The following is a 23,972-nucleotide window of genomic DNA, read 5'->3' as shown; positions in this document are numbered from 1 at the left end:
CCTGCCACAAGGAGGGACGAACTCGGTGGCCCACATGGTGAATGCGATGAACAAGGTGTTGAGGGATTGTATCCCGGACATCACCATGCCATTCTTGGACGACATCCCGATCAAGGGATGTCCAGCGGAGGAAAAGGACGAAACGATCAGACCGGACGGATGCCGGAAATTCGTGGCGACACACATTGACGACTACGAGAGGGTGCTGCAGAGGCTAGAGGACGCAAGGCTCACCTTCTCCGGGGAGAAATCGTCCTTCGGGCAATCAGAGATCATGGTCGTCGGACATCTATGCGGACCGTATGGCCGGAAACCGTCTCCGGCTAAGGTGGAAGCCATCTCCGCAATGAAGCCCGACTGTAACTCGGTCACGGAGGTACGGAGGTTCTTGGGAGCATGTGTGTTCTACCACATATGGATCCCGCATTACGCCCACGTTGCCGAGCCACTATACGGGTTGCTGAAAAAGGGGCGAAAATTCGAGTGGCGAGACGAGCATACGGAGTCGGTCCGAAAGATGAAGGAGGCTCTTGCTGCAGCTCCGGCACTCCGGAAGGCTGTCTACGAGAAAGGCACTCCCGTCTACATAATAGTAGATACGAGTCCGACCGGGAACGGATGGGTTGTCAACCAAGAGGATGAGGACGGCATTCGGTTCCCAATCCGGTTCGGTGCGAAGGTCCTCAGTGAGCGATAGCGAGGATACGCCCAGGTTAAACGCGAACTCTGGGGTATCGTTTCGGCAGTGAAGGCCGATAAAGACTATCTAATCGGGACAGAGGTGATTATCGAGACACACTGCCTGCCGATTCTCGGCATGGTTTCCGGATGCGCAACCCCAGACCTGGCAATGCTCAGGTGGATAGCGTACATCAAGTCCCTGGATCCGGAAATATGACACATTTTCGGGAAAGACAATGCCATGGCCGACATGCTTTCAAGGGCGCGATTCGACGACGAGGGCGGCATGGTTTCGGAGGACGAGGAAGTCGGCGTAGACTTCTTCGAGGCGGCTTACGTAACAACTGAGGGAGGGAGCACTCCGGCGCTTAACGATTTCGACGAGAGCAAGTACAACGGGGAGTGGCTGCAGATTGGAGGTTTCTTAAGGACAATGACGCCGAACACGTCATGGACAAAGGACGAGGCGAACCGGATCCGGAAGAAAGCGTACCGATTCTTTCTCCGGGATGGATACTTGTGGAAGCACCCGAAGAAGAGAAACGACATCCTGCTCCGAGTGGTGGCGATGAAGGAGGAACAGGAGGAGTTGTTGAAGGCCTACCACGACAACCCCTGGGCTGGACACCGTGGAACGTGGGCCACGTTCGAGAAACTAAAGGGGAAGTATTGGTGGTCGGGACTGTACCGGGATGTGCATCGGTTCGTGACAACTTGTGAGAGCTGTCAGATACACTCCATAGTCCGACATTGGGACGAGCTTCACCCTACATACCCTCCGGCCATCCACTTCAAATGGATGGTAGATTTGGTGACGATGTCGATGGGCGTAGGGCAGATGCGATATCTGGTGCTGGCTCAGGAGAACCTAACAAACCAGGTGGAAGGCCGAGCCCTGCAGAACAAAACGACCGCGGCCATGTGTCGGTTCCTGATCGAGGATGTGATATGCCAATACGGGTGCGTCGGGAAGATCGTGGCTGACCGCGGGGAGTTGGACGCCGAAGAGGCCGAGGAGTTGTTCGACCGGTTAGGGGTCAAGCTCTCGCTCACCACAGCATACAATCCAAAGGCGAACGGGAAGGTGGAGCGCAGACACGGACCGATCGTCAAAGCGCTAGTCTGGGCGTGCGGAGGCCAGGTCGGGAACTGGCCACGACTGTTACCCTATACCTTGTGGGCGGACCGGACAACGCACAGTTCGGTAACCGGGTTCATGCCGTCAGAGCTCATGTTCGGACAGAAGCCGATCATGCCGATGGAACGGACGATCTCCTCTTGGGCGATAGTGGACTGGAGAGACGAGATGAGCCGGGAAGAACTGCTAGCGGCGCGTATACGGCAGCTCGAGCGGAGGCCAGAGGACGTGGAACGAGCGGCGGAGAGACTGCGGACGGCGAGGATGAAGAACAAAGCCCGGTTCGACCGAACGCACCGGCTCCGACCAAAGAAAATCGAGGAAGGCGACTGGGTGCTAGTCTACGACAGTAGCCTCGACCACCAGCACCGAGCAACACAGAAGTTTGCGAAGCGGTGGTTCGGGCCTTACGTGGTAACGATCGCCAATGACAACGGGACGTATCACCTGGCGGAACTCGACGGTACGAGGATGGCGATACCGGTAGCAGGGAAGCAGATCAAAGCGTTCAAGAAGCGCCACGACGGCGGATACTATATTAATCGGTAATTACTGTGATCGTTACTTAGTTATAAATTAGGAAGCTTGCACTTAAGAACATAGACAATAGAAAGAACACAGAATCCGTACAGGATATTCCTAACTTAAACTTATATTACTAAATAAAACGACCTTTCTTACAATGCCTTCGGTTCCCTTTTATAGGTATACCGAAGGTCTTTTCTCATCAAGAACTATTCCTACTTACTATCAAGATTTACAAAATTATCTAACTAACTTAGTTCTCTTCGTTTACTGCTGAGTCATTGATCCGAACAGTCGATCCGAACCGACTCTGTTTTCGACGCTTTCCCACTTGTTCGGTAAAACTGACTGTCCGGGTCCGGGTAACACTTGGCACGTCCGTGGGCCAGGACCTTGTCCAGCGAACCCACGCCTATTCCTGCAGCTCTTCATCCGAATCGTTCAGAATATCAAAAATCGAAGGCTCATCTGGCCTTGGATGTATTCCACCTATATCTTCCTCTTCATCTTCATCTGTGTCACAGTCGTCCTTCGGAGCAGGTTGTGATTCGGTTGGCTGCTCTGGTTCACTTCTTCCGGAAGCTTGAATACCAGGAGTCTTGCTGGTTCTTTCGGCTTCGATTTTATTTCATTTAACTTATTCGTTGCTTGGATACGAAGTGTCGGAATTTGAAATTCGATCGGCATAACGGCTTCGAGTCCGAATGCCATTCGGAAAGGTGTTGATTTAATGGATGTTTTGTACGAAGTACGATATGCCCATAATGCACTATTTAACTTTTGATCCCAATCAGTACGATTTTCATTCATTATCTTCTTTAAAATTGTTTGAATTGTTTTATTTGTCGATTCTGCCAATCCATTAGCTTGGGGATAGTAAGGCGTACTTTTCTTATGAACTACGGCATAGTAATTGGTTAATTCGTTAATTAACTTGTTAATAAAATGAGTGCCTTGATCGCTTACCAATTCTATTGGGCAACCGAATCGACACCATATACACTCATACAGGAATTTTGCTGTGGATGCTGCTGTATTGTCCCTGAGAGCTTTTGCTTCAACCCATTTTGTGCAATAGTCAGTCGCAATTATGATATATCGATTACCGGTTCTTGCAGCTGCTGGTTTGAATGGGCCAACAAAATCTAAGCCCCATTTCTGAAATGGCTCAAGAGGTAAAACCGGTTGAAAAGGCATTCGATCCTTTTCGGTTGGTTGCCCCATTCTTTGACACAAATCGCATTTCTTATAGTATTCGTTAGCATCTTTCATCACCGTTGGCCACCATAACCCGCTATTCCATATTTTTCTGGCTGTTGCTTCTCCTGCGTAATGACCGCCAGCAATTCCACAATGTGACTCTGTTAATATGGCTGATTTTTCAAATTTTCGTACTGCCCTTCACCATATTCCATCCGCTCCTTTATGATACAATATGTCATTAAATAAACAAAAATTCCGACTTCGTACTGCAATTCTTTGACACAAATCGCATTTCTTATAGTATTCGTTAGCATCTTTCATCACCGTTGGCCACCATAACCCGCTATTCCATATTTTTCTGGCTGTTGCTTCTCCTGCGTAATGACCGCCAGCAATTCCACAATGTGACTCTGTTAATATGGCTGATTTTTCAAATTTTCGTACTGCCCTTCGCCATATTCCATCCGCTCCTTTATGATACAATATGTCATTAAATAAACAAAAATTCCGACTTCGTACTGCAATTCTTTTTCTTTCATCTGTCGACATGTGTTCGGCCGGAATTCCTGTTGATAGAAATATCGTCATTTCGGAAATCCATTCATCCTCTTTTTCCTCATTCACTTCCTGTGCTTTTACTGCCTCAACCCGAAATAATTGAGTATCTGGAAAATCATCTTTAACCCCAACCGCTTCTTCTCCAGACTCAAGCCGACTGAGATAGTCAGCAATCGCGTGCTGTGCTCCTGGTCGATGTATAATGTCGAATTCAAACTCTTGAAGCAATAACGTCCATCTGGCTAACTTGCCTGTCAATTCTTGTTTGGAAACTAGATATAGTAAAGCCGAATGATCCACATGAAATGTAAATTTCTTACCCAAAAGGTAATGTCGAAATTTGTTCACACTATATATCATTCCCAAAGCTTCTCTTTCGGTTGTTGAATAGTTTCTTTCGGCCGACGAAAGTTTCCTACTGGCATAGTATACCGGCCTATACCAGTTTGGTTCGGATAATTGCATTAAAGCACTGCCAATGGCAATGTCCGACGCATCGACGAAAACATGAAATGGTTTGTTCCAGTCCGGTGGTTGAACTACCGGAACCTTCGTCAGCATCTTCTTGAGACATTCGTATGCATCTTGTTCTATACTTGTCCATATAAAAGGAACTTTGTGTACTGCTGTGTGTAACGGGATAGCAATGTCTGCTAGATATCTCATCATTCTACTGTGCCACCGAATTTGACCCAAAAATCTACTTAGAGCTTTAGCATTTGTTGGTGGTGTTGCCTCAATAATTGCTTTAACTTTGTCTGGGTCCACTGCAATCCCTTCTTGACTGACAATATGCCCAAGTAACGTACCACTCATTACTCCGAATGCGCATTTGGCTGGATTTAAGCTAAGACGCCCTTTTCGACATTTTTCTAAGCATAGCCGTAAATGCTCAAAATGATCAGCTTTCCGACTATATACTGCAAAATCATCTAAAACACCTGCATGAAAGCTGGAATATATTCCCCGAATATTTCCTGTATTACCCGCTGAAATGTAGTTGGAGCTGTTTTTAAACCGAACATCATTACTACTGCCACAAAGACACCCCATTCTGTGACGAAGGCTGTCTTTTCCTGATCTTCCGGATTCATCCGTACTTGGTTGTACCCACTGAACCCATCCAAGAAACTATAAATTTCATGTCCCGCTACTGCATCTAATATGCCATCTGTGAATGGCAACGGAAACGCATCCGTAATTGTCGCTGCATTCAATTTTCTGTAATCCACACATACGCGAATTTTCCCATTCTTTTTCGGGACTACTACTATCGGACTCAGCCATGTTGATTTTTTGACGGGTCGAATAAATCCTACTTTTAAGAGTTTATCGATTTCTTCTTTTACTTTGATAGCATAATTCGGATTCAACCTGTACCTGCGTTGTTGTACTGGCTTTGCATCTTTATGCAAATTGATTTGATGTTGACAAAAAGCGGGATCCAGTCCTTTCATATCGTCAAACGACCATGCAAAAACATATTTATATTGTAATAGTAATGTTGTTAATGTCCGTTTGTCATTTTCCGCCAAATCTCTAGCAATCAAGACTGTTTTTCTTTCAGCATCCTCTACTCCTGCCAAATCGATCTCCTCCAATGCTGAGGCTTCTAGAAAGACTTCTTTTAATTCCTTATCCGGAATCGGCCTTGAAATCTGAAGCTGTAAGTTCTGAAATCGTATCACAAACTGAGATACTGTTTCATTTTTTTCTTGATATAACGCATAAAATTGCGCAATCAAATCCTTCTGCGGAATTTGTTGATGAAATAATTGTAAAAATTTACTAGTTAACACTTCAAAGGATGGAAATCCTTGAAGACCGTTCTGCGCAAACCAATTAGCGGAATATCCGTCTAATGATAAGACGAACTCAGCGATTTTTGACTTATCTTCGGCATCTGCCGACAATCGCTGAGCTCCATGGTTAATCTCCCATGTCGTTAAGAAATCCCTAACATGTGCTTCCGCATCTGTTCCTTCCCGGAACTTAGAATAAGTATAAGGCATATCGTCCCAAATGTCGTAAAACGATACCTCTTCCGTCTGTTTTTCGTCTGAAGGTAATTGATCGGATAAGTCAGGAAGTTTCGACCACTTTGTGCTTGATTCCGACTGTTCTTGTGCAATGAACGCTTGCTGCACTACCTTCGTAACTGACCTTGTACGAGGGCGCTTACAACTGACCGGTGCCTCCTCTTCATACGACATCCATTCGAATTGTTCTCTGCTTAATTGCAGATGTAACCGGGCGTGCCAAAATTCTTCTGTGTTAATCGGCTAATTACTAACTACTACCGATACAGAAGAGTGAACGTCGCTACTCAACGTTCTAACAAGGAATTGTGTTTTACGAACGGAATTATACTATATTAATCGGTAATTACCGTGATCGTTACTTAGTTATAAATTAGGAAGCTTGCACTTAAGAACATAGACAATAGAAAGAACACAGAATCCGTACAGGATATTCCTAACTTAAACTTATATTACTAAATAAAACGACCTTTCTTACAATGCCTTTGGTTCCCTTTTATAGGTATACCGAAGGTCTTTTCTCATCAAGAACTATTCCTACTTACTATCAAGATTTACAAAATTATCTAACTAACTTAGTTCTCTTCGTTTACTGCTGAGTCATTGATCCGAACAGTCGATCCGAACCGACTCTGTTTTCGACGCTTTCCCACTTGTTCGGTAAAACTGACTGTCCGGGTCCGGGTAACAGCTCCCTTCTGGACGCTATAAAGGAGAAGGAGACGCAGAGAGAAGGGATCGCGCATTAAGGAGGACGAAGTGTTGTCGGACCGTAACGGAACGCTTCTCCTCTGTTCGTTCTCGATCGCTCTTCTCTGTAGGGTTTCGGGAGGCTCGCACTGCTTCGAGGAACGCCCGTGTGCTTCCGGCAGCACCTCCACCCTTTTCTCCTTTCGTGCGCAGACGAACAAGCATCGGCATCTGTTCGCCGGCCTGTTCGGTTGTAATAGCTCGCATGCTCTGTTGTGTATTTGTTATTCGTTAATCTACAAAAACTTGTGTCTCCATGTCTCTGTGTCCATTCGCATCTTCTGTGTTGACGGGCCGTGCTCCTATGTTTCTTTGCTCATACGTGACAAGTGTCTCTCTCTCTCTTTTCCCCTTCTATCACCTGCTCTTCGGTTCAAGACCCTGGTGGTCCCGCCTCGTTTCTCCACGCACGTGCGTAGTAACACGACAGCGTACTTCAATGCTCACATGAGTTTCTGACACTTACACCGAGACTATAATTGCCTAGTAGTCTAAACTAATACTAGGCTTTCGGTTACTGATTGGATCCGGCTAACCGGCTCCCCAGCTCACCGGCTCTGTTGCTTGCCGGCTCGGTTGCTCACGGCTTACCGATCCATCTCACTTGCCGGCTCAGGCTTATTCAGCCGATCCGGCTCTAGTTGAGCTTGACGCTCAACCGTCCCGGGCGCTTCGTTGGGTTTGTTATGTTCCTTCTTCAAAGTGCGTTGATAGCAAAGAACTATTTCAACGGCCACTTCGAAGGATTTTGGATCCTTATCATGCACTCTCCAATGATAGTCCGAATTGGGGATACCATTGACAAAACAAGTTATCAAACAATTGTCCCCTTCTAGACACGAATTTTAGATTTGGGTTCTAGCATGGTGAACATAACATAGTCTTCTAGCGAGGAAAATTTCCTGCTAGAGAGGTTCATTAAAGCTTGTGCTGCCTCAGTTCAAGAGGGAGGTTGCAAAAATTGGTGCTTGAAAATTGTGACAAAATCTGTCCAAGTATCGCGCAATTTCCCCAAAATTCGTAGCCCACGCCACCAAGCGGCGGCCTTACCCCCTAGTTCTGAACCGACATATGCAATCTTCGTACTATCTGGCGTGGGATAGAGCTCAAAATGAGACTCCCATTGACCTAGCCACATGCAAATTGCTTCTTCAGTTCTTTCATTTTTTTCTCCCGTAGATGGCTTTACGACAAATGATGGTTCACCCTAATACTCATCAAGGTTATTAGTGTCACATTGTAAACTAATGACACATGCCTCAAGAGCATTATGAGATTGTCGAAGTTCGGACATCTGATGATCGGCCATACCCCCTAGTTCTAAGAAATACGACTCAATGGAGATTGGCCCAAGAGGATTTCCTTGAGTTCCTTCTGCTTGAGAGGATGACATCGGGTCATTATTATGAGCCATTGAATGATAATTTCTAGAAAAGAAATAGGATAAGGTCAAACAAATAGTCATAACATCATGTCATGATGTAAACATATCACGGGCCAACATTAATCGATATCATGATCTCACGTCAATACCCCTCTAAACGTATGAGATGAGGTTCAAGATCAAGTTACTATGGTAACACAAAGGTGTTTTAAAAACCATGGGGGTGACAAATGAATGTCTTTCCCTGATCTCTATATCGATTTTTTATTGGCAACTCCTAGAGGCTTAACCATGTATGTTTGCGTCATGAATAGTTTATACACGAAAAAAATGTTAACAATAAACTATGTTTCTGTGCCCACATATGTGGTTTCGGCTCTTTAAGGTCTATTATGAGGACCTCGAAGTGCACTTAGACCTAAAGTCTAAACATGTATTATAGTCATATGTATCAACAATGTTGTATGGTCTTGGTCATATTTGAACTCGGGACCTCGAGAACAACAGCATTAAACACTTGAGCTAACCAAATAGGTTGCTCGTGTTGAATGTTTAATTTTTTATGCGTATAAGAGATATGCGAGGCATTTTCCAATATAAGTTTTTTTAAAAGAAACACATATGTCAAGAGTCCTTATTTCCCTCTCGTTTACCACAAACTATGTGGTACGTTACTGATGAAGAGAGGGAGAAAAAAGATAGAGAAGAGAAGAGGAAGAAAAAAGAATACTTGAATATATTATTAAGAAAAGAATACAATCTTCTTATAGTCCAAGAGTAACAACCCCAAATAACTACTTCAATATTCTATTACTAAAATAGTCTTTCCGTCTTCTCTCTTTCTTCTACTAATCGTCTTCTCACTTATTCTAATCTTCTTCTTCTTCCTCCCTTCTTCTTCCTCCCTTCTTCTTCCTCACTTCTTCTTGTAGATCTTCTATTCCTTCTTCCTTCGTAACTATTCTATTCCCCCGTCGTGTCCCCAACTGCTAAGATTGTTTCATTACGTAATGAAATCAAAGTGACCAACGGGGATGTCAACAAAAAAATTGTTCAAAAAAGGATGGTGACTATGCCATTCTCACAAAAATGTGAGGATGGCCACCAAGATCCTTTCCCCGAAAAGGAAACATTCGATATAGAAATCACGTAATAACTAATATACACATATGTATATTTATCACATATATACGATCAAATACGTATACACATGACCACATATGCATATATTTAAAAAAATCGTAATATCTCATAGCCAACAATGATGTAATTGAGGCAAATAGCCTCCGCGCACACAAAACATCCAAAAATACGCAATTGAGGTATTGACCTCTTACGCATACGACACCAAACGCATATCATTTAAAAGGAAATCGAGGTATTGACCTCACAAGCATAGGTAACCTATGTATGTGAATGTAATACGCAATTAAGGTATTAACCTCATATGGATACGATACAAATCACATATCAAATATATGTCAAATGAGGTATTGATCTCATACACATATCAATACGTTTTATACAATCAATCCATTACCATTACAATATCATTGAATCAATAAAGAAAAAACATATTGACTATACATGATTAGATTGGGAGAAGAAAGAATAGAAAAAAAACAAGAAAGAGTTACCGAAGTTCCTTTGTTGATCGTTATCTGGATCAAGGTCAGCCACACGTCAATTGATCACCATCCATCAAGAAGACACCAAAAACCAACAAAAGAAACATTAGAAACATAAGCTCTGATACCAACTGTTAGAGTGATGATCTAATGTAAGCATATGATAAGGATATAATATATATGAAATAAGAAAGGAGGGAGAGAAAGAAGGGTGTCGACCCACTTGACCACCCCCGAACGAAGGGATCGAGACGAACTCGAGCCTCGATTGGCGTCCCATACCATCTCCATAGCATCGAGTCGTACCTGGTGCTGGTGCTCTCACTACAAGAGTTGACCCACCACGAAACAGAGTCTTGATGTAGTCAAGAGATGATGAAATGATGGTAGCTAGTCCTCATATTTTATAACGAGATCCAAGGCCCCCAGGCAAGTTCACACTTGGCCTAATGGGTTGTCTCAATCCCGAGGATTAAAAGTAATCATCCCCTTCTTTACACTCTTGTTTAACTAACCCTCACACTTATCCACGTGTATAGAATACTACGGTAAATTCTCACCACAGGATATTATATGGTCATGCCCGTAACATGGGACTTCACTTGGCCAATTTCAAGGAGGTTCGGTCTGGTAACGACCAAGTCGTCGACATACAAAAAAAATGCATATTGGACCTTCCAGACCTTTCCGGATGAACAATGAAAAGTCAAACTTCGAGGTCGCAAACCCCATCTTTACAACCGGTGCGTGATTTTTGAATTCTAGGCTCGGGGGGCTTGCTTCAAGCCGTAAAGCGACTTCTTGAGTCGGCACACTACCGACTTGTTCATCTCCGACTGAAAACCGGGGGGCTAAGTCATGTGGACTTGTTCATCACGATCACCTTAAAGAAACGTATTCGTCACGTTCATTTGGTGAAGATGCCACCCCCTTGCCGCAGCAACTGCTAGCACCACACGAACCATCCGGTTGACCGAACCGTCAACATTATACTTTACCTTGTACACCCACTTGCAACCGATCGGCATCAAGTGCCCGCATCTCTTCCTCCATCATGACACACCAGTTCGCGTCTTTCACCGCTTTTGTGTGGCTCTCCGGCTCACGCACTTCCGCCACTTTCTTCATGTACGCATAGTGATGCGTCGTGTACTCGTTATATCCATACCTCTTTACAGGGTTCTTATGGCGGGTCAATCGGCTTCACTTTTCGTTAGCTGATTTCAAGGCCCTCTTGGCTTACTCAAACTTCTCTTCCGAATATCTGTCTCTGTTCTTTCTGGAGTCAAATTCACTCCAATCTTATTCATCCCTACCAATGTCATATTCCGGCATCTTCTTTTTCCCTTTTTCTTTGTGCGTGAACCGTCTCCTCCATTCGTTGCACGGGCAGAGCACAACCGAGTCTCCATTACTCGCCAACGCTTCGTCCAACTAGTCGTTTTGACTTAGTCGCTCATTTGGCCTACTCAGCCAAAATGAGATCGGACTCTCATCTAGGGTACCGAACTCCTCTTCTTCTTCTACCCGGGTCGTGTCTGGCTCACTGGCCTCATCTTCTGGAATCGGGTCGGAGTCGGGGATCGAAGTCGGTAGATAGTACCAAGATGTTAATTCGTCAAACTCAACATCTCGGCTTACTCGGACTATCTTTGTCCGAGGGTTGTAGCACTTATACCCCTTTTGCTCATAAGAGTAGTCGACCCGTATGCACTTCTCCGACTTCGGATCCAGCTTTCTCCACTTCTCATACAGTACATGCACATAAGCTATGCTATCGAATACCTTACGGTGCCTTAAATTCGGTTTTCGCCCGAAATATAGCTCGTGTACTGACACCTTATCCCCAATCCGATTTTGGATGTACACAGTTGTTCGAACCACTTCGACCCAGTAGAACTTGGGCATGCTCTTCTCCTCCAGCATTGCTCGTGCCGCTTCGACAATCGACCGGTTTTTCCGCTCGTCTACGCTGTTTTGTTCCAACGTGTATCGATAGCTGAATTCTCCCCGAATTCCTTCTTGTTGCAGATATCGGTTGAATTGGCCAAAAAAGTACTCTTTTCCGCCATCCGACCATAGACACTTGATCTTCCTTTCCATTTCCCATTCAACTAAGCTCTATAGATTCCGAAAACGTTCAAAAACTTTGCTTTTCCTCTCAATCAGATAGATCCATGTGTGCCGACTGAAGTCATCGATGAAGGAGACGAAATATCAACTCCCGCCAAGACTAACATTCTGTATCGGTCCCCATACATCCAAATGTATTAGATGAATCTTGTTACGGCTCCGGTTTCTTTCGGTGGGGAATGGAAGGCGGTGTTGCTTCCCGAGTTTGCAGGCTTCACAAATTTGGGCCTTCCGGCCACTAAATTTTGGCAATCCAAATACAACCTGTTTTGATTGCAAGTCCTGGAGCCTTCGGTAATTGAGGTGGCCAATCCGCTTGTGCCACAAGTCTATATCTGACTCGACATTCTGCCCTTTTGCGAACAAAGCGGTGCCTAGGTCGTTGTTGTCGAGGATGAACATCCTCCCTTCTTGGCGCCCTTGCACAGTGATCTAGCCCTCTTCCTCGATGAAGCACCCGAGGTGCGTAAACCGCACCTACATCCCCTGGTTGACGATTTGTCTAACTGACACCAGGTTCTTCGTGATTGTCGAAACATGCAACACGTTCATGAGCTTCCCTCTCTACTCGACATGGCTGAGAGGAACTTCTCCAACACGCTCAATCGAGTGAGGAGTGTCGTCTCTGGTTTCGACAACTCCCGGTTGTTCAAGTTTTTCCAGATATGTAACCACTCTTCGTGACTCTTCATATGGTTGAACACTTCGGAATCAACATACCACACTTCCTCCGATCCAGAAGTGGTTTTCTTCATCGAGTTTGCCTTCCGATCCCTCAACGTAGTGCAAGCTCTGTTGGTTCCCTTGTTCGGCCTTACCAGATCGGATTTATCCGAATCGGCGCACTTCTTCCAACACTTGCTTTCCCATGGCCCTTCTTACCACAATACCAGCATTCTGTGTTGGTCTTTCCTTGCCAGTTTCCGGCACCGCTTTGACTACCCCTGCTTGTGGAGGGTCCGGAATTGTTGTAGGCACCATCCCTATGCCTCTAATTATGTTCTTGTCGGTCGCCTCCATTGCGTGTCGACCCACCTTGTCCTCCACGCCCACGGGGACGATCCGCCTCCGTGTACAGTATCCAGCTATCTGGTTGACCCACTCGCATGGTTTTCTTCGACCATTAGCATCGATTGCAGGGTGAAGAAGGACGGTGGCTTCATTTGGGTGCAAATTGCCGTCCGGATTGGCTTGTATCATTGTGTTAGACCACCGAGGCAGATCTGGACCATCTCGTCTTCATCCACCATCACATTGATGGAGCCAAGTGTATCACAAATCTCCTTGATCTTAGTGGTGTAGTCGGTAACCGACATGTCCCATTGCCGGATATTGTTGAGCTCTTGCCGGAGCTGCAACTTCCCAGTTGTGGTACTTGTGGCGAAACTCTTCCAGAGATTTTCCTCGACCTCCTTCGGCGACTTTGCGTCTCTGATGTAGCCGAGCATCTGATCGTGCACACAGGACGCGAGGCAGTATAGCACTCTACTCACTCCTTACTCCCATGTCTGGAAGTCCTTGTGTGCGGAATCCGGCATTGCAATGTTTGCTTCTTCCACGTAACTCCCGTATCCGTGCCCCAGCAAGTACTGGTGCATTTTATACGACCAGGACGCATAGCTACTCTGGTCGAGCTTTTCTGTAGGAAGCGAGCTCTCCATGCTTCGACCCATATCTTTCTTCTCTCTTCTGTGTTTTATTGACGATTAGGGTTTGTCTGTTTTGAACAGTTCTCAACCCTAGAGCTCTGATACCATGTAATGAATCGTGTGTGGAAGCTTAGATAAACGGCTCAGCCAGATACCAACAGAACACAAAACGAAGGTTTAATGGAAAGCTTGAACACACAGGAGAGAGAGAGAGAGAGAGAGAGAGAGAGAGAGAGAGCAGAACAGCTCATTGAATATTAGGCTAGAACCCTAAACCCTAAACCACAGAAAAACATTTCTTAGGCCTAGGCTAGAACCCTCCTCAATATTAGCAACATTGAATCTTCTAAGGATGACATGGATGGTTATGTAAATGAAGCAACTATGAGCCTAACTAATTCTACACTTTGTTATGGCTATGTTTGTGAAACATTTACAACTACCATGAACTTGGGAAAATCTAGCAAAGGAGAAAAACTTAAAGAAAAGAGAATCTACCTTGTGCTCGAACCTCTAGAAGAGGTCAACAAGAAAGGCATATTTCACCTATTCGCTTACCTCTTACTAGGTTATGCTCTTGGAAACAAGTGTTCGATCCATAAAAATATTGGCACTCCAAAGAGTTTATAAATGCATTATAAATGTCAAGAATATGTTGTCGTGCCTTTTGGCACCGGATCGTTGCGTGAGTCAGGTGGAATCCGCCAAGGTTTTGGACTAGGAGGAGGAATTTGAGACGAATCTAGTTATGAATAGATTGTAAGAGAGAGAGATAGAAAACTCGTAAATCCCACGAGTATAATGTCTGAATCCTACCCTATGCATGTAACAATGTTTTAACATTTTTCTCCTTTTTCTTCATACTTATTCAATCGGGTACTCCGTGCACATTTCACATAGTGTACGAAGCACACTACGACAATGTCGAATCATTGATTACCACGTCTTTGCATGGAATGTTGGATGTAAGCTACAAAAGAATCATAAGAGTAAGATTCTCTCATCCGGTTGGGTTGTTGACATAATGGTTTAGAAGATGAGGTGTGGATGATCTTTTAGAACTTTCGGGCGATGCTATGCATTACATAATGATTGAGGAAAGGTTGGTGGAATCATTAGGGATGAAGTGGGAAATTGGGAATATGCTAAGAGGACAAAGCTAGAATACTACATTACAAATGTCAACCCTGAATGTTGGTTTCAATATAAAGCAAGAATGCCTATTGATCGTATCCAACCTTATCTCATCACCAATATGAGTAGTAATGTTCATAGAGCCCTTACATTACTTCGCACTCAATCTCACAAGTTAGGTATTGAAGTTGCATCATGGTATCAAAATGTAACGAATTTGAAGACATGTAAACTATGCAATGAAGGTATGGTAGAGGATGAATGTCACTTGCTCTTCATAGGCTCGACTTATACGTTCAAGATATGCTGACATACTAAGAGGGAGTGATAACTTAAGTGTCATACTTAAGACACCACCTAGAAGGTTGAGCTCATATGTGTATGTTTTATTCACGCATAGAGACTTTGTGCTTCAATGTATGAATACCCCTTCGTAGGAAGGAGACACATATCAAGAACACATGTATACTCTTGTCCCATAGGTCAAAACTGGCCTCTTTATGGACAATAAAAATTCTAATTCTAAATCAAAAGGCTATTGCTTAATATTCTTTTGTAAGGTTAAGAAGTTTTTCCTCAAAACCTAGACACACATGTGTGTTGTATTAGAACATTCATTTTCTATTGTTCCATAAAATTCATGTAATTTGGTTTTACTTTGCAAAGAAGAGACTAAAAACGAAAGCGAACATTTATATCATGTAGCATTCATGAAGGGATTAAACAACAACAAAATTTAAAATTGTACGAGCCCATATCACACATCTGTTATGATGATGACATGCATATGTGTACCTCCTTTCAATGCTATGAACTTGGAATGCACTCAAACTTTTATATGCATGAGTACCATGGAAGTCGTGGACATGTATTTTGAATAGGATTTTCATGTCTACATCATCCATAACCATAACTCGCCTAAGTTTTCAAAACACAAACTTCAGAATGTTCAATTGGTCTCAAAGTTCTTAATAAGTACTATTTTTCTATTTATGTCTTGTTTTGGTAGAACTTGGAACAAAGAGGATAAACAATTAAATGAATTTGTATCTACCTAATGAAAAAAAAACATGGAAGTTTGAATGTTTTCTTTTAAAACTAGATGAATTTCTATTATGTATGTAAACCATGAAATACAATTTATTAATCTGAATCTTATTAATTCGAGAGAGTAAAAATCATGTCCATTGTCTACTATTGGAGCAACTTTTGATTTACTCATATCGAATTCAAAATCATCAAGTAGTCACATTTTTTTATGTGATTAGACACACATTCTCACTATTTTGGATGTGACATGTGCACCTTTCATCAAATTTATTCCTTAAATGAACTACTAAGCATACACAATTGCCACGTATATTGAGGCTTTGATCAATTTTGTTCATTGAACATGCAAAAATCACACAATTTGGATTTTGTTCATTGTTTCACGAAGTGCCAAGGTTTTTCCAAATGAGCTTTATTGTATAATCCTTGTTTGCCAAGTTTATGACTTCACACAATTTGGACTTTGTTTGTTTCACTAAGTGTCAAGGTTTTTCCAAGTTATCTTTGTTTGTTTGCTTAGTGTATGCATTGGCAAGTGTCCAGGTTCTATACAACTTGCTTCCATGAATGTGCTCATTTTGTGCTAAGTGAACATTCTTCAAGTGTGCCCTTCACCAATTGTTTATGCTTTGTTGACTGGAGTCTTTCTTGTGTTTGCACGTTCCATGGCAAAAGGTGGATTATTTCTTAGTTTCTTTTAATTACATGCAAATTCACAATTTGTTTCTAAATAAACCCAAACACACCTCCTCATAGGTAGAATACCTCCAAGGATGAAACCAATGACGATGTTTGTTGATTTATGATCAACAAGGATAATTAGTGAACCAAGTGAGTGGTGGAAGGAGTTGTGATTACGGATTTTCTCTTGTTCTCAATCAAGGAGCACGAATCAAGGGATTCAATTCATCAATCATTATTCATTCGAGGGGCTTTTGGAAGCCAACTACAATTCTTTTCATTTGTGCATGACAGAGAGATGATATAACCAAGGAAGGCGAAACGAGGGATTTGTCGACGGTTTTTATAGCAAGGGAGATGGGTTCTTTGCATTTCTATTTTTCCAAGAAGGAGAATTTCGAAACAAGAAATGAAAGAAGAAGGAGAGGGCATTTATTATTCTTGCATTCATCATGAGAGGATAATAATAGACCCATTAAGGCAAGCTTTTTGAATTTTTGAAACCTTCCATGGTTTTTCTTCCATCATGATAAGGTAGAGATTGATTGATTGTTAGGCCTAAATATACCTTGGGTATAGGTGTCATTAAATTTAGCACTTTACTTGAAATAGAATGAGAATAATTAGTCAGTCCTCCCTCCCTTATCATTTATGTAAGAATGTACACATACTATTATATCATTAAATAGGTGAGATATTTTCTTTCCTTTTTTACGCTTGGAACTTGAGTGCCAAAATTAATCTAGTTAGACCATTATAGCACTTTCAATATACCTATCTATATATAGAGTCTTTAACACTTTACAAGTTATTACTAATTAGTATGTTAAGAAAAAATTTCACACCACACGCTAAGTAATAATAATAACACAAAATTGTTTGGAAAATAATAATAATAATAACACAAAATCTAGTTGATTACTTATCCTTTCACACATTTGGTACATTAGTGCCGAAATTAATCCAGTTAGACCATTATAGCATTAATGTTATCTATCAATAGACTTGTCGATATATAGACTGTTTTAACACATTACAACTTATAAGTACATAAGAAAGATCCTCCCACCATAATACCTTAAGTAATAATATTAATACAAAATCTAGTTGATTGCTTACTGTTCTTTTACTTTGTATTTACACATATTAAGCCAAATGGGATGTTTGTGTATGTTAGGTGAAATGGGATCTTGGATATTCCATTTCAGCAATTTATATGTCGCAAAAATTTGGCCATCGTGCTAACTAAGATATTCTTATCACTTTCAAAGGGTTTTTGGTTTAGGGGGCAGAGGTTATCCATGAACATTGCATAACTTAATATCTCAATATCTTAGGCATTGGGGTGCATTGTGCTTAGCAATATAGGATATTAGCTCAATGGTCTCCTAGGAATACCGCAGGTCCACAACACATGAGTAAGAAGACAATAAAATGGAAACTAATTGGCTTTGGATAATATCACCATTGCATATTGCAACCACCTTGTCCTTGTGCACGTTACATATTAGTAACAGAAACCGATTCTTGTTTGATGTTCTTGGACCGACTAAAGAAACCCTTTGATAGTTCTCGTCATTGCACATTATAATCGCTTTGTTCTCATAGGAGTTACCTTTATATCAACTACTCATAAACACCTAGGGATTACATTAGTGTTAACCTCACCATGATATGCAATCATGTTGTGCTCATAGCACCCCATTTGGAATCCTCTTGTCCTCATAGGAGCAAGTGTGAAATGTAGTGCCTCTTGATGCTCAAGAATTTCACCAATAAACATTGCAATCAAGAGTGTGCATTGTGATTGTGAGAGGAACGTGTGCAAGGATGTGTATTAGCATACTAGAGATAGATTCTATTATCAGCTTCGGAGGTCAAATATGACCTATGAGATTGAGACAGATTTTTCATTACATATCTTTTTTCTACTTAAATGTGAAATCGAGTAGCGAGTCAACGAAATTTACTGATATACATAAAGTTGCAATCAAGAGTATGAATTGTGATTGTGAAAGCAACATGTGCAAGTAGTGGACTCCATCGACAATGACAAACGCAAACATGGTCAAATGAAGTGCATTGCATCGGAGTGTGGCATATTCTCAAACATCTATTAAACCAAAATTGGCCTAAGAGAGAGAGAGAGAGAGAGAGAGAGAGAGACTTGACACAGATTTCTCAATACATCTAAATTTATATTTAAGTCTTTCTTAATGTATAGTAGCAAATGTTGGTAATAATGATTATAGTTTTACATCCTATGTTTCTAGATGAATTTCACTCACACATGGACCACCAAAAAGCTCATGGCAAGGAGTGAAAAGAGAGAGCATCATGTGAAATTTCCTTCCAAAAGCCAAATAATGGACATGATAAATAAATAAATATATGTATGATAAAAATCATATAATCGGTGATCGGCGAGGCCTGCTCTTCCTTCGATTCGTATGTACACAAGCGAACGAGCCCTGTGGGGATTTATGTAATGATTCCGACATAATCCTTAGCTTCTTCACCTCGGAATCGGAAAGGTCTTTTCCTCTGCTTGATGATGAAACCCATGCAAATTCTTCATGATGTATTGAACTTGATGAAGTTGGGGTGCTCGCCATTACTTCAAGCACGGTGTTCGGAGACAACTGTTCCACCTCTTCTTCCTCTTCCATTATGCCCATGGTGATTTTATCCGGCCCAGCCAAAGCTCTCGCTACCTTTGTCTTGATCCTAATGCTTGGGTTCGCGGATGGAGATGTAAAGCAATAATCCCTAGAGCCATTGCTTATAGGTAAAGGTAAATCATCCGAGCTTTCTATTTGCAATGTGTCGTTTGCACTACTTGCATTAATGATGGTTTGCAAGCCTCCATCATGCCTCATCATCGCCTCTACCTGCGTTAATATCAAAATTTCAAAATTCAATCGATCACAATGTTTTTTTGCACTTTGAATCTAGTGGGAAAACTAAAATTTATTTACATGATACAACATTGTGAATTCTCGATTCAAGTTTTAGAAGAGAAATTTACAAGTTTCCATTTAAGTATGGCAACATTACAGATATCATTCATCAAGCAATGTTTGCACACTCAAAATCGAAGTTTCATTCAAGGAAGCAAAACATTGGGGACGAATATTTGCTCTTAACTAATGAGACAACATTGCAATTCTAACTCTTTTCTAGAATGTTCCGGGAAGTTCTACGGTCATGGAGCATTCTAGGGATTTCTAGAATGTTCTAGGAAGTTGTAGGGTTTGAACATCGATGAGATTATATTAGTTATGGCCTACATAATTAACACAATTCAGCATCTATTGGCTCAAATTGGATCCACAACATCAATGAGATTATATTAGTTATGACCTACATCATTAACACAATTCAGCATCTATTGGCTCAAATTGGATCCACAATTACAATCCCAATTAATGTACATGGATGTTGTCTTAGGGATTGGTTGACATCCATACACAACAATCATATTATCCACTAACAATTACAATCATCTCAACGATCAACAAATAATAGGTTAACGTGGTTTACAACCATCATAACAAAAACAAATCAACGATTCTTGAGATCCGATGAAATTTATGTCATCAATGTACCTTGCATCCCATGGAACAATACTTGTAGGGATCCTGCAAGCTCCTGTCGCAATACTCACAAAGGTTTCCTGGTCCTTTGATGGGACGAGGTTGGGGCCTGGGGTTTAAGAACACGACTTTGGCACTATTGATGATATACGGCTGCAATTGCGGCAAAATGCACATAATGTTATGTAAAAATCACACAAAATTCGCAGAAATTCGGTATTATGCGAGAGAAGATTAAATGTTATTCATTCACGAGACATCAGAACACTTAAGGCAGAGTATTGCCCAAAGAGGTGTTATAATATGTAGCCAATTCCATGGAATTCGTCTATTATGACACCTCTTTGGTCAATCAGTGTCCATGGAATTGCGTAACTCTGCCGTAGTGTTCCGATGTCTCATGAATAGTCTATACTAATGCTATCAATATGGATCTAATTTAAACCTGAATAGATCATACAACACATAAAAACATTTGATATGAGAAATCCTTACTTGGACATGAGCGCAATCGATGAGCTCCTGGATGTCTTCGATTCGAATAACATCATGATAGACATATCGTCGTATCTACAGGAGGAAAATTAAAAAACCCTTTGATTACTAACTACTTATATTAGCACATAATGATAAGCTTAATCATAATCAGTGTAATGATAAGCTTAATCATAATCAGTGTAATGATAAGCTTAATCATAATCAGTATAATCATATGCTTAATCATAATCAGTATAATCATATGCTTAATCATAATCAGTATAATCATATGCTTAATCATAATCAGTATAATCATATGCTTAATCATAATCAGTATAATCATATGTTTAATCATAATCAGTATAATCATATGCCTAATCATAATCAGTATAATCATATGCTCAATCATAATCAGTATAATCATAAGCTTAATCATAATCAATATGATCATAAGCTTAATCATAATCAATATAATTATAAGCTCAATCATAATCAATATGATCATAAGCTTAATCATAATCAATATATATATATACATAATTATTTGTAATTACCTGGAGTAGCTTGTGATGGTGGCTATGGGTGGAGATGCAGTGTTGGCAAATAGCTAGTTCACAATCCAAGCAGAAGATATTCCTCTCGTTCTTCTTAGCCGATGAGTGGCCTCCATTACTACATGCCGTGAAGAACTTCGTCTCTGACAGCAATGCCTGCAGCCATGATGGCTTCTTCCTTCTCCTCCTCCTCTTCTTCTTCATCTTCTTCTCGTTCTCATCATACATTTCATGATTCATCTCATATAATCCAACCTGCTTGACGGATTATCCACACCCCATCCACTTTGTTAAATAAGATTTTGATTAGATCCGTCAATTAGATGAAGCCATACAATAATTACTCAACTAGATTACTTCATCCTCAATAAATTGATTTGAGTACTTTCGAATCTTTTTTGTAAATAAAATGATTCAATTACTCAGTTCCATGGATAGATTACCAAATTCATCAACCAAATGGATACAGATTCTTCAATTAACTGGATATATTACAAAATTCATCTACCAAATGGATAGCGATTCTTCAATTAGCTGGATAAATTACCAAATTCATCAACCGAAATGGATTAACCAGATTCATTGACTGGACCAGTACATTGGGTTAATAATTTAAGTGAATTAACCAGATAACTACCTTGTATCGACTAGGCAAAAAATCAATATATTATTAGATCAATTTAGCTACATTGATAATTTAGATTGATAAACCGGATTCACAAGCTAGATTTAATCGGGATTAATCAAGTGAATCCGGACAATTATGTCCAAAAGCAAGAGAATTGAAGAGAAACAGGGGATCGACCAACCATTGGTAGATACGATCGAATCGAATCGAGGCGAGGCGAGGCGAGGCGAGCGTGCGTTGGGGAGCTTAATCTGGTTAAAACAAATAGGGGAAGGGGGATTTAGGGTGTGAAATCTAAGGAGAAAGAAACGTATATTGAAGGCAGAGATAGAGATAGATAGGTCTATGGCTATGGCTATGGCTATGGGCTATGGGCTATGGCTAAGAAACAGAGCCTGTACAGAACAGAGTAGTGTGGTATAGAGGAAGATGGAGAAGGGAGGAGAGGAAGTAAAAGGAGCCGATAGAGATGGCCAATGAATCTGAGCCGTTCATCTGTGGAGATCCCACGGCTCTCTGCCTTCTCCCTCCTCCCTTTAAAACAGGGCTTACTAAAATTAAAACTTCCGCCCCAAAAACAAACAAAACGAGAAAATATAAAAATAAAAACAATATTTTTTCTTTTACTTGCGGTCTAATTTAATTTATTTAATTACAAAATTTCATTTAATTTAATTTATATAATTCCCGTTTTATTAGAAAAATCTAAATTAAACATTCACAAAAAAAAAATGAAAATAAAACTGAAGTCCCGATTTATTTTAAAATCTAAATAAATATTCACAAAAATAAAAATAAAAGTGTTCTCCCATTTTGTTAGAAAAGATAAATAAACATTCACAAAAATAAATAAAAAAGGAACAAAATTCTCAGTTTTTCCATTTAATATTATCAGAATTTAGTGGTTTCTTTATTTATTTACTCGTTTGCTATATTATTTTATAGTTATTTATTTATTTATTTATCTATTTGTTTGATGTTTATTTATTCATTTGATTATTTCTTCTTCTTTTTTATTAGTCTCTCTGTTTTATTAAAATGATTAAATTTAGGGGGGGGGGGTTAAATTTTTTGCTGTTTTTTTATTTACTTTATAATTGTCCATTAGATTTAGCGGGAGAGGGCTTATTTAATGCTCTTTTTTGGCTTCTTTTTTTCTATAATAGCCTAAAAGAAAACAAACAAATTTGGATGGATGGAGTTTTGAGGCATGGGGTCAATTTTTGCAAAACAAACCCAACCAAACCACCACAAATTTTTGCATTCAAAGTTGTTAGCAACAAGTTTTCACTCTCTTCTCTTCCTTCTATTGTGAGCCCCTAGTTTTTTTAACCCCACACAAATTCCCTACCCGAAGTTTCATAAGTCTTCTTAGCTCTCTACATCTTTACCATATGACATTTTGAACATGGGGAGGGAGGGGGGGGTACTTGTCTATATCAATATGCACAACATGGAGTACTCACAGTCAAGTGCATTTTGGGAAATCATCTTTCAATATTTATCAGCTATTCTAATTTTCCCTCAGGCGCTCCTGAAAGGCTCACACAACAAGGGGGATGAATGCGGTTATAAACACCAAATCCAAACTTCTCATAAACGTGTTCGAGAACTTGTCGGCATTCTTCGACTGCCTTTGATCGCTATCATTCACGTAACACTTTGGCATATACTTAATAATAAGTAGGAATAGAGGGAACAACTCTATCCTTGACAATAGCCAATATACAATTTGTAAAACGATTTATGTGCGGAAGCATATGCTAAAGACAAAGTACACGGTCGGTTATCAAGAAGTGTAACAGTTAGGTAACACAGGGAATGTAAGGGAGAGAGATTGAGTGTCCAGATAGACAAAAATTCTATTACAACATGCTCAATACATACAATGTGCTCGTGCACACTATTTATACAAGTCCCCAAATGACTGACATAAGTACTGTCAAGTACTTCAATGCTCATAAAAGAGCATCTAGCACTAATTGCCTTCATTGTTGTGACATTGTCGCGAAATTTCGCGCACATGTGTTACTTGGGCGGGACCACGGGGGTCTTGGACTAGGGCGTACTCAAGGGATAGAGAAGACCCGAGGTTTGCTTTACGACAACACTACTTCTCGACCCCTTCCCGAGAAAGGTCTCGTTGCCCTTTGTTTTGTGAGGC

General features: G+C 41.1%; 1 protein-coding gene across 1 annotated transcript; it reads right to left on the bottom strand.

Moving 5' to 3' along the window:
- Positions 1-18,783: 18,783 nt before the first annotated feature.
- On the bottom strand, positions 18,784-21,430 carry LOC147855527 (uncharacterized). Its single transcript, XM_087330396.1, has 4 exons — positions 21,181-21,430; positions 20,645-20,719; positions 20,162-20,302; positions 18,784-19,444 (listed from the first exon to the last, which is right to left on the bottom strand). The coding sequence occupies exons 1-4, from the start codon at positions 21,418-21,420 to the stop codon at positions 18,959-18,961; spliced, it is 942 nt and encodes a 313-aa protein (XP_087186522.1). The 5' UTR covers positions 21,421-21,430; the 3' UTR covers positions 18,784-18,958.
- Positions 21,431-23,972: the final 2,542 nt, after the last annotated feature.

Source organism: Azolla caroliniana, unplaced genomic scaffold, assembly GCF_043228905.1.
Source record: "Azolla caroliniana isolate FFs.n. ecotype wild unplaced genomic scaffold, voAzoCaro1.0.p SCAF_14, whole genome shotgun sequence".
NCBI classification, from domain to species: domain Eukaryota; kingdom Viridiplantae; phylum Streptophyta; class Polypodiopsida; order Salviniales; family Salviniaceae; genus Azolla; species Azolla caroliniana.
The sequence above is the reverse complement of the archived record's forward strand: the minus strand, read 5'-3'. Positions and strand labels throughout refer to the sequence as shown.